General features: G+C 39.0%; 1 protein-coding gene across 2 annotated transcripts in view; it reads right to left on the reverse strand.

Moving 5' to 3' along the window:
• The window catches only part of DCBLD1 (discoidin, CUB and LCCL domain containing 1), a 67,191-nt gene that overhangs the window by 34,838 nt on the left and 14,929 nt on the right, over positions 1–17,424 (reverse strand). For both annotated transcript variants that reach the window (XM_039467475.2, XM_039467476.2), the window contains exon 2: positions 10,626–10,838. In XM_039467475.2, coding sequence (XP_039323409.1) covers positions 10,626–10,838 — 213 coding nt within the window. The remainder of the gene's footprint in view (positions 1–10,625; positions 10,839–17,424) is intronic.

A 17,424-nucleotide genomic window follows, 5' to 3' on the forward strand; every position in this document is an offset into this window, starting at 1 on the left:
TTTCTTTTTGTTTTTTTGAGACAGGGTCTTTCTCTGTCACCCAGGTTGCAGTGCAGTGGTTCCTGGGCCTGAACAATCCACCTCAACCTTCCAAGTAGCTGGGATGGGGCTACAGGTGTGTGTCACCATGTGCAGCTAATTTTTTGATTTTTTGTTGAGATGAGGTCTCACTATGTTGCCCAGACTCCTGGTCTTAAGCAATCCTCCCACGTCAGCCTCCCCGAAGTTCTGGGATTATAGACATGAGCTGCAGTACCTGGCCTGAAGAGTTATTTTGATCATTTCATCATAATCACAAACGTCAGAATAGCAAGAATGAGTTTTAATTCAGGGTGGGGGATAGGGGTTGAATACTGGCTGTAGTATTGCCTACAGCAAAACATCCAAATTATTGCCTGTCTCAAGGTCTGACAGATGAAAATTCCTTTTCATAGACTAGAAGTTAATAACTACATTCCTGGAGTTAAAAAAGCAAGAGATAAAAGTGGAAAAATATGATAGCACTGAGAGGGAAAAACAATTAATGGGAAACCATGGAAAGACCCTGGGAGTCTGTCCTAAGAATGTCCTCAGTGTTCGGCCAGACTCCTTTAAGGATAATCTCTCATCTTATAAAAGAAAATCTTTCTCTGCTCATTCTGGCCCAAGTGATATACTTCACTGTTGGTATTCTCCGAAGGTCTTCGGACTTTTAAAGAATGGTCACCTATATTTAAATGTTTACAAAGATAATGTCATTGAAAACCCACATGAGAGCTCGGTGACTTCTAACTTTGATTGTGGTTATATTTTTGGGCCCAGACAGTGTTATTAGATAGGCTTCAATTCAGTCAGACTGAAATCCAACCCATCCCTAAAAATAGGATGTAGTTTTGCATGGATGTTTGCCTCAGAACCAGCAGTGCTGCGTGTTTTATAGCACTTGGACTTGCCATCTAACTTCCTACATTCTCTCGCTTCTATCCATCCTTGTCTGCAAGGCGGGTTCCATTTTACTTTGCAGTCACAAATTCCCATCAGAGTGGGACACAGCAGTTAATCAAGTAGGCAGAAAAATCAGGAAAAAAGAAAAACTTTTATCTTCTGTGGAATGTAACTGGCGGCCCCATATTGTGGGAAGAGCTATCAGAGATACCAAATGGAACAGCACTGCGGCATTTGGCACCAGACATGAGACTCTAGCAGACAATGGGCTGATTCTTTGGACAAAGGGAATAAAGGGCCAGGAACTGTAGGAGTTGCCTTCTTTGAGCACAGTAGGCCAGTTCCTCTCAGCACATTCCCTGTTTGGGGCTTCTATTTCATTAGCAGCTGCAAGGGAAACTCTTTATCTTTCCATGTGTTAATAAAAGAAAGCTGTCCTATAAGGAAAAATAAACTGTCTGCTCCAAGCCAAGTCTGAAATCCTCCTGATTCTCTGGCAATCTGACAATCTGTGCAGCAATGTATAGCACTTCTCTATTTTTCCGGACTGTGTGCCCAAGACTCTGGGCATTACAAGGCAATGATGGTTTGGTTAAAAGCTGTTTGTTCCAAGTCATTTCTGATGGGTATAAGGTTTGATCCTAAAACTGATAAAGCTAAGTTATTATTTTATATGTAGAAGGGACATACTTAAAAAATGGTATGCATTTCATTAGAAAAACCAAGAAACCTCTTTCCCTTAATAATATTAGTTCTGCCTTTTTGTTTAACTACCATACTGTCAGTGGTATGGTAGTTAAAAAACCACTGAGAGACCAAATAAAAACATAACTCCTGAGAGGTCTGTCATAAATCAAAAGGAATAACAACAACACAAAACCTCCAAAAAACTCTCATTAACCTTCTGGAGCATCATCTGAAGCACATAATTCTTTCTTATGACAGATAAGAACATGCCTGATTGACCTAAGTGACCCTCCCTGGGAGTACATGTGGGTGGAGCCAGTCACACGGAATATTCGGCTGCCAGGAAAGTGGTATTCGTCGTGGCCCAGATCTGTGCTCAGAGGCATGCTGATAAAACAATCTCCAGAAATGCTGAAGCTGCAAACACCATCAGATTTGTGTCCATTTTCGATTTGTTTTTCTGATGCAGTCAAATGGCAGATTTGTCCTTGCTTGCTAATTGCAGTAGGGTCATTGTACAAAATTACAGAATTGTCAGGGCCATTTTCTTTGAAAAGGAGAGAAATTAGCATAAAAAAGGGATATTCCTAGACTGTGCCATTAAAACCATAGTCACGTAACAATGTAAGTGGTATCCCTGGAGAATTTTGGTCTCTCATTCTTAAACAAAAATCAGTGACAGATGATAAATGAACCAGGCAGATTCTTAGACAAAGGTATGGCTTTCCTTGGGGCTACAGGACCCAGGTCAAGAAGTGCCTCAATGCTGGGAGCTCACTACCCACTTAAGCCATTACTTCTCTCCCAATGAAAGATGGCAATTACTGAAACTGAATCACAGGGAGTCTCCAGGGAAGTATTTATGGGGAAAAATGAGTAGGAAGCCAATAGCTTTTTCTCCTTGAGTCTTCTGGTTGTGTTAAAAAATACCTAGAGTAAAACATCCTGGCTGATACAATGTTTTATATGCTTAAGATTCTTTCTGAATTCTATCTTGGCATAAAAGGCAAAACAAAACAAATGAAGAAAAAGCAGTCCCTCTCAATAATTTCCACCATAGAGGAGAATGCACTTCTAGGGTGTGTGACGCCCCAAACAGCTATTTCTCTGTGAGTTCAAAATTTCTTTGAAGTGTATTTGTTTTATCTCTAAAAGTCAGAAAAATTTTTCATTCTACTTCATAATATGTCTGAGAGACATATAAACCATTTGTAAAACAGAGACTGTCAATCTTGTACTTTTCCCTCTTTGGGATTTAAAAAACTTCAAGAGATAATGTAATGATTAGATCTTCTTGCAGTATGTCAGATGTGTATCATTTTAAAAAATGACATGCAGAACCTGTTGTGATGAGTCAAAACACTTAGTATTATTTCCGACTATTCCTGTTTCTCTCATTCGTAGTGTAACATAAACATTAACAGTTGACTTCACATTGTTGTACTTCTAAGTCACTAACAATGGTTAAAAAAAATATTGGGGTTGGAAGTGAAGGTACAGGAAATGTAGGAAAACAATTTTTTAACTTCCTGGTACAAATCATTATGCAGAACACAAGCAATTTAACTGACTACAATCAGAATCCTGTAGTAAAAAGCTTCTCTCACTGGCTACCATGGCTCCTCTTAGCATTTTGACTAAGAAACATTTTGAACTTTAAATTTATACTGGAACTCTGTAAGTGATTTCTCAGACCCCCACTTTATTCTCCAGATATTCCTGCGGGGAGGCCTGGAGAAGTTTCCATTTCTTCCAGAAAGTGACAAACAAGAACTACACCTCAGGTCTTCTTATGCACAAGCCACAGGATCAGATGCCTTTCAACAAAAACAAACTGAATCAGATGGTGTAGGCCTTAAGAGTGGGGCCTCTCAGCATTTGAGCAGGGCCTCAAATGTGCAGACTTGAATCCCAGGGATCTTATAAGCATGTTAGTTGGCCTTTTTTGAGCTTCAGTTTCCTTATGAGTAAAGGTTGGTAACAAGACCTATCTCACAAGGCTGTTGCAAGGGTTAAATGAGTTAGTAACACTAAGGTACTAAGCCCAGTGCACTGCACATAGTTGAATGCTCACTCACAGGCACCTTCCACATTATGTCATGGTCGTTTCCACATAATGAGCAGTTTTAAAATTTCACATAAACCAAAACTTTCTTTAAATGCAGAGAGGATGTTTATAGAGGAATCTTAGTGTAAATTTCCCTACAGCATGAATAATGAATGACACTCCAATTTATCTTTTGTAAAAATCCAGATTTTTTAATATTTTTGCCAAAATCAAGCTACTTATAATTTCAGTCCTTAAACACTGACTGAGCATCTGCAATTGCAAAACTATACTAAACATCAGGGGAATAAAATGTAATTCATGGCTTAGGGTACCCCATATCTGGCAAAGAAGCTTAAATTATTATCTCAACCTGAAATTGATGTTCTACTCAAACTTTAGAAAGAGAACATGAGCACAGAAAAGGGACTGACAAATTGATGAACATCAGAGAAGGGTTCTAGGCCAGGCTGCCCTAGATTTGGGACTTGAAGGGTTTGCTTTTACGTGTGTGTGTGTGTGTGTGTGTGTGTGTGTGTGTGTGCGTGCGTGCACATGTGTGTGCATCTGTGTTAGAAGGGACAGAAAAAGTGGGGAAAGAAGAAGGGCACATGGAAGAAATAACATCAACAAACATAAAAATGTACTAAGGCACAAAACTGTATGATGCATTTGGGAAACAGCATGGAGATGAAGGATTCAGAGATGAGGCTAGAAATGAGAGTGAAGAAGCAAGCAAGATGATGTGTCAATGCTAAGCTAGCAAGTTTCTGTAGAGAATGGGGCACAATTAACAATTTTTGAAATAAGAAAAGAAATGATTTTAACTATATTTAATAATATGACATTAGATGGCCTGGAAGGAATTAAGACTGGTGAAAGGAGAGAAGAGAACAATCAAGAGGTCCTTCAAGGAGAAACAGATGCAAAGACGTAGCCTGGCAGTGGCAGTGAAGTAAATAAAACAGCCAAACTGAATATACTGTGGCTTGGAGAATATGTGTTCTCTGTTCATCTCATGAGCCTGGAGAAAATCTGAACATGGAGCTAGTTCTGGCTCAGTGAGCCCTTGCGACCAGTTGGGCATGATGTGGGCAAAATCTTGGATCGTCAGGAATCCACCAGGAGGAGTAGGGTAGGGTGTGCTGCAGCAGCTCAGCCTCTCCTTGGGGAAGGGAGAGTGCTCAGGGTAATATGAGGGGAACAAGGGGCATCTTAGACAAACAATAAACTGTATGCAAGACAACTCAGGAGGAGGAAGAAGAGGAGGGGGCTGGGAAGAGGGAGGGGAAGAGTAAAGTAGAGGGGCAGAGGATAGGGGAGGAGAAGGAATAATAATGGCTAACATTTACTAAGTGCTTACTATGTACCAGGTATCATTCTTTAAAGTTGTATATAAGCATGCCAGTCATCCATATGTGGTAGATACTATTTGGCCATTTTGTTTTATTTTGAGACAGTGTCTCCCTCTATCACCCAAGTTGGAGTGCAGTGGCACAATCATGGCTCACTGTAGTCTTGATTCCTGGATTCAAGTGATCCTCCTGCTTCAACCTCCCAAGTAGCTGAGACTATGGGCATGCACCACCATGCCCATCTAATTTTTGTATTTTTGGAAGAGATGGGGGGTTGCCATGTTGTCCAGGCTGGTCTCAAACTCCTAAACTCAAGTAATTCATCCATCTTGGCCTCTCAAAGTGCTAAGATTACATATAGGGGCTGCTGCACCTGGCCTACCCATTTTAAATATGAGGGAATGGAGACACAGAAAGGTTAAGTAATTTGCTCAAGGTCAAGCAATTTAGAGATAAGCAGTAAAGGCCTGGCACAATGGCTCACACTGGCAATCCCAGCAGTTTGGGAGGCTGAGGTGGGTGGATCACTTGAGGTCAGGAGCTCAAGACCATCCTGGCTAACATGGAAGAACACTGTCTCCACTAAAAGTAAAAAAAATTAGCCAGGTGTGATGGTAAGCACCTGAAATCTCAGCTACTTGGGAAGCTGAGGCAGGAGAATCGCTTGAATCCGGGAGATGGGGGCATAAACACATGTGTACTATCTAGGCAGCAACAAAAATTTTAATCCATTTTCAAGGCCAGCCTGGTTTTCTTGATCCACAGTGATCCAGGTGGAAAAGTCTAGAAGTCATCAGAACAAGCTTCTCTGAGACCCTGAGATGCCTATGAAGACTGGCCAGTGTCTGGTTGATGCCAAGATTGTTTCAATAGCTCTTCAGGCAGTTCAGAAACCACCCCAAACTCCATACATGGGGGGAGGTCACCTTTCAAGGGAAAACTCAGACCCAACCTTCTTGAAAGATCAGGAAAAACAGAAATGACAGTTCCTCTGAGGTCCCTACAAGCAGTGGTGGCAAAAACAAACCTCTGAGTGAATTCAAATCTCCAAGTTCATTCTGGTCAGCAAGTCTGGAAATGAAATTTACCCAGAGGGCAAGTGAAGGCTACATGATCACTGGAGAGCTGTAAAGTTAAGACTAGTATCTTCAGTCTGAAGACAAAGCCTTCCCTCTCAAGCGTTATAAATAAATAGATTATATATTTAATATTTTTAATTTGTATATATTAGCGTGACACAATACTTGAATCAGCAGCTATTTTTCCTCAAAGTTTAAGATATTTCCGTGTTTTATATAACCTCCTGTTATTCTACCACATAAATATAAAAGGCGGGAGGCAGGGGACTGAGAACAGGACCAAGGCAGTCATCTTAAATATCTTATACAGTATGTTTAAATTTAAAGAGATGTTATTTAATAAACTACTTGTCTGAGTCTTAAAATTCCAGGTTTCAAAGTAAGTGTGTTCAATCCTAGAACAGCCTGGGTAGGCTACCTTAATCAACTTTCTACTATTTCAAGTGACCAGATTTCTCCAGAATTGTCTTCTACAAAAAAGGCAACACCTTATATTTGAGTTCTTTTAAAGTTTCCTATTATACGGGCCTCTCTGAAGAACAAAGAACTGCTCCAGAAAGACACTTCAGCTTGAAATAAACTAAAAACCAATGCAGTTTTGATTGAAAAAAAAAAAAAAGTCCATTTTAATCAAACAGTAAAGAGGAAAGCAAAGAAATTTAATGCAGATTTAGTTCTCATTCTTGAAGGGCTATATGAACTCATAATTTCTAATGTTGGAAACTGAAAAGCAAGCCTTTTAAAGATTACTTTAAAAAGTAATAGTATTATATCTGTCCAGAATACATAATCTGAATTTAGTCATGAGGAAACATCAAACCAATTCAATTGACAGATATTCTGTAAAATAACTGGTCCATATTCTCAAAAGATAAAGAAAGACTGAGAAGTCAGGACAAGTAACTGATTTATGAACCTGAATTGGATCACAGACCGGAAAAGGGATATTAGCATTTTTTTCAAAGGGAGTCTCAGTTACTTTGGTCTGTTAAACAAAAAACCCAGAATTCCCTCAGCTATAGTGAAATGATGTCTACTAAGAAAAGTATACTTCTTAAAGGTTTTTGTTGTTGTTGTTTTGGCCAGGATAATATTAATAGCATACACATCTCGGTGTCTTCATTCAGCCGCAGGCATACAAGTACATTCTTCTAATGGATTCTTGAATCTGAAAGATCAGCCATAATTATAATATATGACAAACAGAAGAAGAATAATCCCATTTTGTCTGTATTAGGCAACAGTGAGATCAAGTGCATATTTTGCTGGATTACTGCGAAAGTTGTTGTGGGTGTTTACACTTGTTTACAATGCATGTTTGTTACCAAGAATGTGAATTACCAGAATACCCAAAGTATATAAACCAAATATTTAAAACAAAATTGACATGGTGGGGAACCATTAAAAATTAACTGCACAATGATGAACACTATACAACTTTAGCATATTCACAATGGTTAACGTAATCACATGCCAAGTATGTCCACTCTTGGCAGGGCTTGCAAACACTAATGCCAGAAAACATTATTCTTTTTCAAAACATTAACTCCATATTCAAATTCTGATAGTTTTGAGTTTTAAAATCCTTTGGCAGTGGGTTTTAACAATTAGTTGGTTAATAAAAAATATCAGGCTGGATAAACTAAAATGATTCTGCTGTTTCAGCCACACATAAAATCGTTAGAAGCCACTGTATTTTGGAATTAAAGGAGGTATTCCAGAGCATGCATTCTCTACCTGCTGAACTTCAGTAGACATTCCCCTTATCACTGGTTCAGGCAATACAGCTCTGGATCCTTGGGACCCTTCAAGGGCACTAGGGCCCTGCCTCCACAGCCATGTCATATCCTGTGGTCACACCAGCATGCAGAGGTGCCTCCCACCCTTCCACCCTTCCAGGAAGCTGGGCAACAGCTGCACAGGAATGTCCACTCTCTGAGCGCCAGCCACTGGAAGACAAAGCACTTGTGTCTCTTCCTCCTTCTGCATTCCTGGAGGATGTTCAAACAGACCAGGGGTTTATTTAACTAAGTCAAAATATAGGTCTGGTTGGTGTTTTTGGTCAAAGGAAATCTTTAAGGTAGCCACAAAAGAGAGATATTCTGAACAACATTACATAGTTTATCTTAGGAACATCCTCAATCAAAAATACTACCTACTTTTTGTGTTTTAGATAAAATTGCTGTATAATGTAATAATGGGCTAGTCGACCTGGGAAGGATGATAGTACAATGTGGTTTTTTGATAATGGTGAAACCAGGAGACAACAGCAATGGAAGTAGATGTCTTATTGACACAAAGGCATAGATATAAATCTCTCTTTTACTCCTAATTGTACAATCTTGGGATCTTGGGCATGTTAAGCTAAATCATACAGTGCCTCAGCTTCCCCATCCACAGAAAGGCATTAATAATATTTACCTTGGAAGGTGGATTTGGAGATTCTAGAAAATATATGTAAGGGCCAAGCAGGTGCCCAGCATACAACAGGCATGCAAGGAATATGCTTATTTCTATATTTTTATAATTTTATTTTTAATAGATAAACGTTAACTTTATATAGAAAAAAATTCAATGAGAAAAACTAATTTACTTGGCTTTATTGCTACAAATGAATTGCAATTCATTATTCATTTTCTAGTGAAGAGTCTAAGCTTGAAAACTCAAGAACCTAGAAATGGGGAGGATAACACCCTCAGGCAGACCATGATCACCTTGCAAGCTAGCTTGAGATACACTGCTAATTCCATTCTTTTCTGCCTTTAAAAAAAATTTTAATGTAGAGATGGGGGTCTCATTGTGTTGCCCAGGCTGGATCACCTGAACTCCTAAGCTCAAGCAATCCTCTCTCCTAGGCCTCCCAGTGTTAGGATTACAGGCATAAGCCACCGCGCCTGACCTTTTCTGCCTTTGTGAATATTTATATTACCTCAATGATGATGAGGGAAACTCCCTGGTGTGGGAAAGCCACATCCATTCTCCACATCCTGCTTTGAGAGGATTTGCTTCCCTTAGTTGCTCTCACTTGAGCCTCTGATGTGACAGAGTCCCATGCAACAGAAGGATTCCTCCACTGTTATGTCAGCAGGTGGAATTAAATGCTTCTCTTCCGGGCAAGGCAGATGCTTCCCCAAAGAGACCCATGTGGGAAAGCTGCTTCCGGCTCTGCAGCACTTCACATCACCTTTCACACTGCAGCTCTGACACTCACCCCCTCCTCAGAATCTAAATGAAATCTCCCAGCTAATGAGGGACTCCCCGACAAGTACCTGCATAAGTTAATACACATTAAATTGCCAGAGGAAGTGGAACAATAAGTGTTCCCAGAGGTTTTAAACATCCCTGGAAGTGTCATCTTGCCCATTTGAGTCAAACTATAGTTAAAAAGTTATCAACAATTATATGGAAACTACCATCTTGACTCTGTCGGAGTAACTCAACCATCATTAAACAGACAATGCTTCTAGGGATTAAAAAAAGACCTTTTTATCCCATGGGAGATAGTTTAGATCTCTTAATCATCTCAGGTCTGGTCTGGGCTTCTAAACTGTGGGAGGACACAGCAGGAGTGAGGAAGCAACTCTGGGTACAAAGGTAAAGACAGGTGAGAAGGCTGTGTGTGTTTGAGATTATCTGTAGAGCTAGCGGGCAGACAGGATTTTACCTAAAACCTGTATCATTGTTAAAGTTGTGTGCACAGAGAATTTCCGAAGATCTCTATACTCAAAAGAATGTATGTAAGATTTTGTCAATGTTTTCATATTGTCCAACCCCAGCTATTTCCTTGGGCTTAGGATCAAAGGGTCATTGTTACAGTGATTTCAGGTTCCAGTGGGCTAACAGCACATCTCAAAGCATAAAAAACTAAGTTTCAAAGGCTATTCAGGAAACCAACCTTGACACTTGCTGTTTTCTTCCCTAGAAAACTCTGCCCCCAGTCATACCTGCACAGTACACTCCCTTACCTTGTTTTAGGTCTCTGCTCAAATGTCCACTTACTGCAGATGCCTCAACACTCAAAAACAAGACTCTATATCACCTTTGATTGCCTTCATTTTTGTTATTCCTTTCCTTTCTCACCACCTCTTATACTACAGATGCATTTGTTTATTTTCTGCCTTCCTCTCCTCCCAGATGCAAGTATCATAAAGGAACTTTGTTTTTTCACTGTTACATCCCAGTTCTTCACAGAGTATCTGAAACATAGTCACTGTTCTATTCAATAAATATTTGTCAAATTAATAATGAACTGTAGATGGTTTACCAAATGTCATATAGCTCCTATTCTCTTCCCAGTAGCCCTGAAACTCAAAGGTCCTGAGACACATACAAGGCTCACATCTCCTTAAGACGCCTTTTGCCTGTTTCAGCTTATAAAGCAAATGTATCCTTCTAAGTTACCCCCAAGAGTTTACACAAGCAAGTTTCCCTTCTAGTCCTCTCAGGATATAGTGTTTATTCACACACCACTTGCCCTTCTCCGAAAACATTGAAAATGTTGATGCTCACAGAAACCTAGGTCTCTTTTCTTACCATACTGATCTGAAGAGCTGGTGAAGAGAAGATAATCAGAAGCACAGGTCTGGGATTCGATATCCAAATCTCCCAACCTCAGAATCAGTCTCTTCCCCTTTGGTACCGTAATTGTTCTTTCGCAAACAGTGTGATTGGGGTAGGTCCCGGGATAATTCTTAGATGTCATTGTGCCACTATCCTGGTAAGTCACTAGGTGTCCACAGCCATCACCTGGTAAAGAAAAAAAAAAAAAAAAACGGGGATAAAAAAAGAAAGAGTAATTAATTCTTATTGAAGATTGAGAGTCCAATATAATCTCCAAGTTACGTATTTTTTTTGTTTTTGGGGAAAAGGAAAAACAAAAAACAAAAAAAGAAGATTCAATTATTAAACAATACCTATTGTTTCAGGTTACTTCATCTCTTGTTTTCCAGTTTAATCTTCTTGTTGATCAAAATGTTTCACATATTAGAATATAAAGCCCTTAGGAAACAAATCATTTAATCACTACTTTTTCTAATCAGCTATCTATCGACCCATCCAAACTTGCTTGGCAGGCCTTGCGTGGATTTGCCAAGCCACTCCCAAAGTCAATGTCATATAATAATTCACAATGGAAAAAAAATATTACTCACTTTAGAAGGTGGTTGTGCTCATTAAATGAGATAATGTATAGAAGATGTTCCTGTCAGAATTTGAGGCTTAAGCTGACAAAACTTTGTTTAGCTGCAAGTCATTTAGCTGGGGGCTAAGCCTACTAATCATTTGAAATGTATGTCTTAGTTAATGACAGTCACAGATTCTAAGGTTCCTCATAGACTAAGGATGTACAATCAGAAAATGTCAAGGATCTACTATGTTGAGTGCTTTTCATAACCAGACATGGTATTCACAGCTGAAAACACAAAAGCAGCACTTGCTGTCTCACAGAACTCAAGGTAAAATGGCAAATAGTCACACATTCAAATAACTATATACATCAGGGGTCTAAACAAAACGTAAAGGAGAGAGGTAAGAAAGAATGTTTCAGTGAATTACCAGCATTTCATCAAAACAAGAAATCATCTGAAGACTTTCTCAACAGGGAAGTTCACCTACTAACCTACAAGTTGCTCTAGTTAATTAAAGTGGCCAAGTCAGTCACACAACTATCTAAGGACGTGCACGACTGGGTGGGCTGCAAGGAGAATGAGGATATGCTGCTTTCAGATTGCAAAATGGCTGTAGTTAGTATAGCTTCATATAGACTAAGAATTTCTGGTCTCAGCTGAAGGGAGAGAAGCAGAAATATGTTGAAGAAGGAACTCTGAAAGGTAGTAAATGAAAGCGTCTCCATCCCAAAGTCTCTCATGAAGAAGCCTCAACTGGGTATACTGGGAACCTGAAGACTTCAAAACAGCCAGCCCTCTTCCCTCCCAGCCTCTTCCTCAGTTAGAGTTGGATTCACCTGGAGTCTTCCTTTATTCCACTTCCTTTTTGCCTTGAGGTGTCGGGCCAAATGGTAACAGAGGTTTATTAAAAAAAGTTTAAAAACTCCAGAATCTATGTTAACTCAACAGCCAAGGCCTAGGGAAATGATCTGCCCATAATCCAGAAACTCCCATGAGACTCCTGGCAGCCCCTGACAGGGGGCTGAATTGGAGGAGTAGAATTGGCTTTAGTGTGGGTGGCGGGGTGGACTTTAGATAGACAGCCAAGATAAACCTACTGTGAAGCCTTGAGATCTACACAGAAGAAGTTAAATTTACGTGGAAGGCAACAAGGACATACAGAATTTTTTGAGTAGGGAGATAATGAAAGAGGTATTAGAAAAAGACGATCAACCTGGCTGGACAATGCTACAGTAGCTACAATAGGAGCAGAATCTGGATCACAGGAGCAGCAGGCAGGCTAGCAATGGGGGTAGCTGGAAGAGGAAGGAAGGAAACAAAAAACAGGGAAACCCATGAGACAAAATCAACAGACTCAGGTTTTGGGGAACTGTAGCGGGAAGGACAAGAGGAGAAAAAACACCAAGGCCTTGTTCAGTACAGAAGTGACTGGAGCACTGAGGCCAATATGGACAGCAAAAAAAGTCCAGAGAGGGAGCAGGTTTGGGGACAAAGGTTCTAGGTTTGGTTAAGTTTGAGGTGACAGCTAAATCCTTTGGGCTCTCTAGCAGGTGGTAAGCACAAAATCACCAAGAATTAAATGAAAATGATACTAGAGAGAAGCATAGTGTACAGGTACACGCAGTGTACAGGGCTTTGATTTAAAATCTGAATTATGTGTCTGCTTTTAAGGGCTTTAACAAGAAAATCCAATTTACAGTCTCTCTTTAAAACTGAAAGACGAGCTGGGCGCAGTGGCTCATGTCTGTAATTCCAGCACTTTAGGAGGCCAAGGTGGGTGGATCACTTTAAGTCAGGAGTTCAAGACCAGCCTGGCCAACATGGTGAAACACTGTGTCTACAAAAAATACAAAAATTAGCTGGGTGTAGTGGCATGAGCCTGTAGTCTCAGCTACTTGGGAAGCTGAGGCAGAAGAGTCATTTGAATCCAGGAGGCAGAGGTTGTAGTGAGCTGAGATCGTGTCACTGCACTTCAGCCTGGGCAAGAGAATGAGATTCTTCTCTCTCAAAAAAAAAAAAAAAAAAAAAAAACTAAACTAAAAGGTGGGACAATCACATGATCAGTCATTCTCACAGGGCTAGTGATATAGTGGCTGTCCCTTGAAAGGAGCCAAACACCCTAGTTCTTCACTGGGTCCTTGTTACTCATTTCTATTACTTGTCCTACCTTTGTAAGCATTTATTTTGAGCACCCTCATAAAGCAATCTCAGGGAAATTAGTACAAACAAATATGTATCTAAATATAAACACAACACAACCTCTCCAAACCACCAAGAAATCTCCTGGTCAAATATTTAAATGTCACTTTCTTAGCACTATGAAATTCTCCTTTCATAAAAGAAGAGGAAGAGAAAAATTTTTCTTCCTCCAGAAAACACAGTTAAATATAAAATAAGGAGCAATAATATGAATCAACCTACCTGTGACTATCATATTATAAATTTTATTTTTTAAAAGTGACATGTCTCAGCAAAGGAAAACCTCAAGGGTGTTACTTTTATTCAGCCCTGTAATTATATTTCTTTCTGACCACTTCCACTCTAAGGCCTAAGAGGAAACTTCTTTCACCCAGCAATGCTGGCAGAATGCTGGCAAGTTCAAATTGTCAACATCTCCATCATTACTTTGGGGATCTGTCCCTCTTTGGGAAGATTTCTCTCTTCCATTAACTATCAGAACAAAACCCCATGAGTCTTTGTTCTGCCAAAGAACCTGAATCACAAAGGAACTGCTGAGTCCTAATTAAAAAGCAAACTGTCATCAGAAGTTTTAATATCACTGTAGCCTATAGAAGTAGGCTATTTATGGAGTTTTCTGTGGCAAGACTAATATAATAAGTTTATTCCATGGGTATTAACTACTTCAGGAATTTTCACCCTCTTGTGCTTCCACAGTTTTGGTGATTTCAAAGGATTAGGTAGAAAGATGTCAAAGGGGAAAATGAAAAACTGCTAGAGGGAGAAAATGCCTACAATGCCATGTGTTAAAGAAGGCAGATGCACACACATGAAAACCAATAGAGAAGCATTATTCTTATGACCTCATTCTGACACTCAGGTAGCCTCCCTCTCATAGCCTGACTCTTTAATTGACAATCACTGACAAAGAAGACCAATGTTACTTAAAAATCTATCAGTTCATCTTTTTTTGCGTTATGTATCAATGTCACATCCTGGTTGTAGTCTGCAAAGATGTTACAATTGAGGGAAACTAGGTAAAAGGTATACAATCTTTCTCTCTGCATTGGTTCTTACAATTGCATGTGATGCATAATGATCTGAAAATAAAAAGGTTAAAGAATTGAAAAAATAATGTCAATCAAATTTGCCTGGCTGGGGATATAAATGAGGAGGTTTTTACTTTCTGTTTTATACTTTTTTACACTCTTTGGATTTTGTTATCCTGTATGCTTTTTCTTACCCAGGCTAAAGTGCAGTGGCATGATCACAGCTCACTGACCTCAGCCTCCGAGGCTCAAACAATCCTCCCACTTCAGCCTCCCAAGTAGCTGGAACTACAGGTGCACACTGCCACACTCAGCTAATTTTTTTTTTTTTTTTGGTGGAGATGGGGGTTACACTATGTTGCCCAGGCTGGTCTGCAACTCCTAGGCTCAAGCAATCCTCCCACCTTGGCCTCCCAAAATGCTGGGATTACAGGTATGTGCCACTGCACCTGGCCTAAAATTTTTGTAATTACATAAAGCATTTAAACAAATCTGCAATAAAAAGACCTCTATGAAATACAGTTGACCTAGTTTCTTCAGCAATGAATTACATGAAGAGGCACACACAAAAAGTATTTTAGATTTAAAAGCTGCTTATATGCCATAACAATTGAGACTTGCTTGAATCCTGAATTGAAAAACCAACCTCATAAAACCTTCTAAATAGATAATTGGAATACTAATTTCAGATAATTATTAATTTTATTAAGTGAGATAATGGTATCAAGGCTACATAAGAAAATGGCCTTTTTTGAGGGATGCTTACTGACATATGTAGGGCTGAAATGACATAAGGTCTGGGATTTGCCTTAAAATACCTGGAAAAAAAGAAACGAGACAGAATAAATGAAAAAATATGGAGAAATGTTGATGGTTGCTATAGCTGGATGATAAAGGCTCATAGTTCTATGAATATTAAAAATTAAAAGAAATAAAGACCCATCTTTAAGGGTAAAAAATAAAACCACAGACTTACGATTAAACTCCAAGTAGTGTTGTGCAGAGGGCTGGAGGGGAGTGACACAGTAGATTAAACTGCCGCCTATCTAACATCAGAATGGGGGGGGAATGGGGAATGAAGAGGGGAGGAGGAAGTTTCGCCATAGGGAATCTGACCACTCTTCAAAGTGGCTACTACACAATGTTTATCTTTTCTTCCTTTCGACTGTGATTTCTTGCCAAAGCACATGATGACTAAACCATGTATCATTTCCTCCTCTTCTAGACTGAAAGCTCCTCTCCACTACAGAATATTTCCAGGGTGGTCTCTGTAATGGGTCTAAATCCTGGTATCTGCTTGGAGCCATAGCTGGTTTGTGAGACTGACCAACTAATTCCTCAAAACAACTTACAAAAATAAAACTGGATGTACGAAGCTTAGATTCTGGAAGAAGCTGCAAGTACTCATGAATATTTTAGAACTCCCAAAATGATATATGTACAGAATTTAAGTATACAGATTTTAATTCTGAACACTTGGAAACAATCTAAATTAGAAAAGAATAGCTAAACTATGATATCTCCAAATATGTGATGTTCAGGAAGTTACTCATGTTTTAGAAGAATATTTAACAAAAAAACTTTAAAACAGAATATATTATATATGCATAGACATGTAATATTTAAAGTGTTTACTTCTATGGTATAAGTTTACAAGTAATTTTCATTTTACTTATACATTTATCTTCTAAATTTTCTATAACATGAATGCATATAGAGCAGAAAGATAATATAATCAAAACTACCAAGTTTACCTAACATTCTTTGTAACACTAAAGGTTACTTTCAACATTAACCTCATAATACACATAGGAAGAAGTCTGTGCAAACCAATATGCTTGGACTGTCATTAGGGAGGCCGAGGTGGGTGGATCACGAGGTCAAGAGATTGAGACCATCCTTGTCAACATGGTGAAACACCATCTCTAATAAAAACACAAAAATTAGCCAGGCATGGTGGCGCACATCTGTAGTCCCAGCTACTCAGGAGGCTGAGGCAGGAGAATTGCTTGAACCCGGGAGCCGGAGGTTGCAGTGACCAGAGATCGCGCCACTGCACTCCAGCCTGGGTAACAAGAGCGAAACTCCGTCTCAAAAAAAAAAAAAAAAAATTAGGAAACAAACAGCTAGGAACTTACTATACTGTAGTTCTCACTTCAAGAAGTCCACAGTCAAGAGAAGAAAGATATATTAACAAGTAATTCTTGACACTAACTTGACACGTACCAAAGCAGAGATATGGACTCAATATCTAGTTGCCAAATGACTGAAATTAATGGATAGGTCTCTACCTTTTAGCCTTTAACATCAGCTATTCAGGAGTTAAAGATATATAAGCTACTTTCTAAATAAGCTTAGAACAAATCCTAGATGCTTATATACACAAGCCAACCCTTTATTTAGTCTACTTTAATTCCATCCACTATGAAAGGAAAACAACAACTTCCTTAAAAGACTATTTCCCTTTGATAAGAAATCATGTTCCAGTAAAAGAAAAGCAAAATAAGATATACCTGGTATGGACTAAGTTCTGCAACCCTAGAAAGCATGATTAGACTTTAAAAGAAAACTTTTAACTGAATTGTACTTGTTGGAAAATGATTTGGGTGGAGTAAAATGAATAGTGTGAATATACTTTTTAGATTGATTATTAACTAGTCCCTAGAGTACGATAGAAACCTCAAGCTTCTTTTTTTTATTATGTCCTGTAGTTAGAACATAGATTTTCATCACAACCCAAATAAGCACATATGCATACACACGCATAAACAACAAACAAAAGTTAAATGATACAATTCTTTTATTACATGTAATGCACTGTGATACTTCCTATTCTATTCAGTTTCATTTTTGTTTTCTTAAAAGCATACTGGTGTGCCTACTGAATTGATTTCATCATTACCTACTAATGGGTCCCAACCTGCAATTTGGGAAAGAGTGCTCTAAAATATCACAAGAGAAAAGCATTTCTAGAAACAT

The sequence above is a fragment of the Saimiri boliviensis genome, chromosome 4 (assembly GCF_048565385.1).
Source record: "Saimiri boliviensis isolate mSaiBol1 chromosome 4, mSaiBol1.pri, whole genome shotgun sequence".
In the NCBI taxonomy this organism is placed as follows: Eukaryota; Metazoa; Chordata; class Mammalia; order Primates; family Cebidae; genus Saimiri; species Saimiri boliviensis.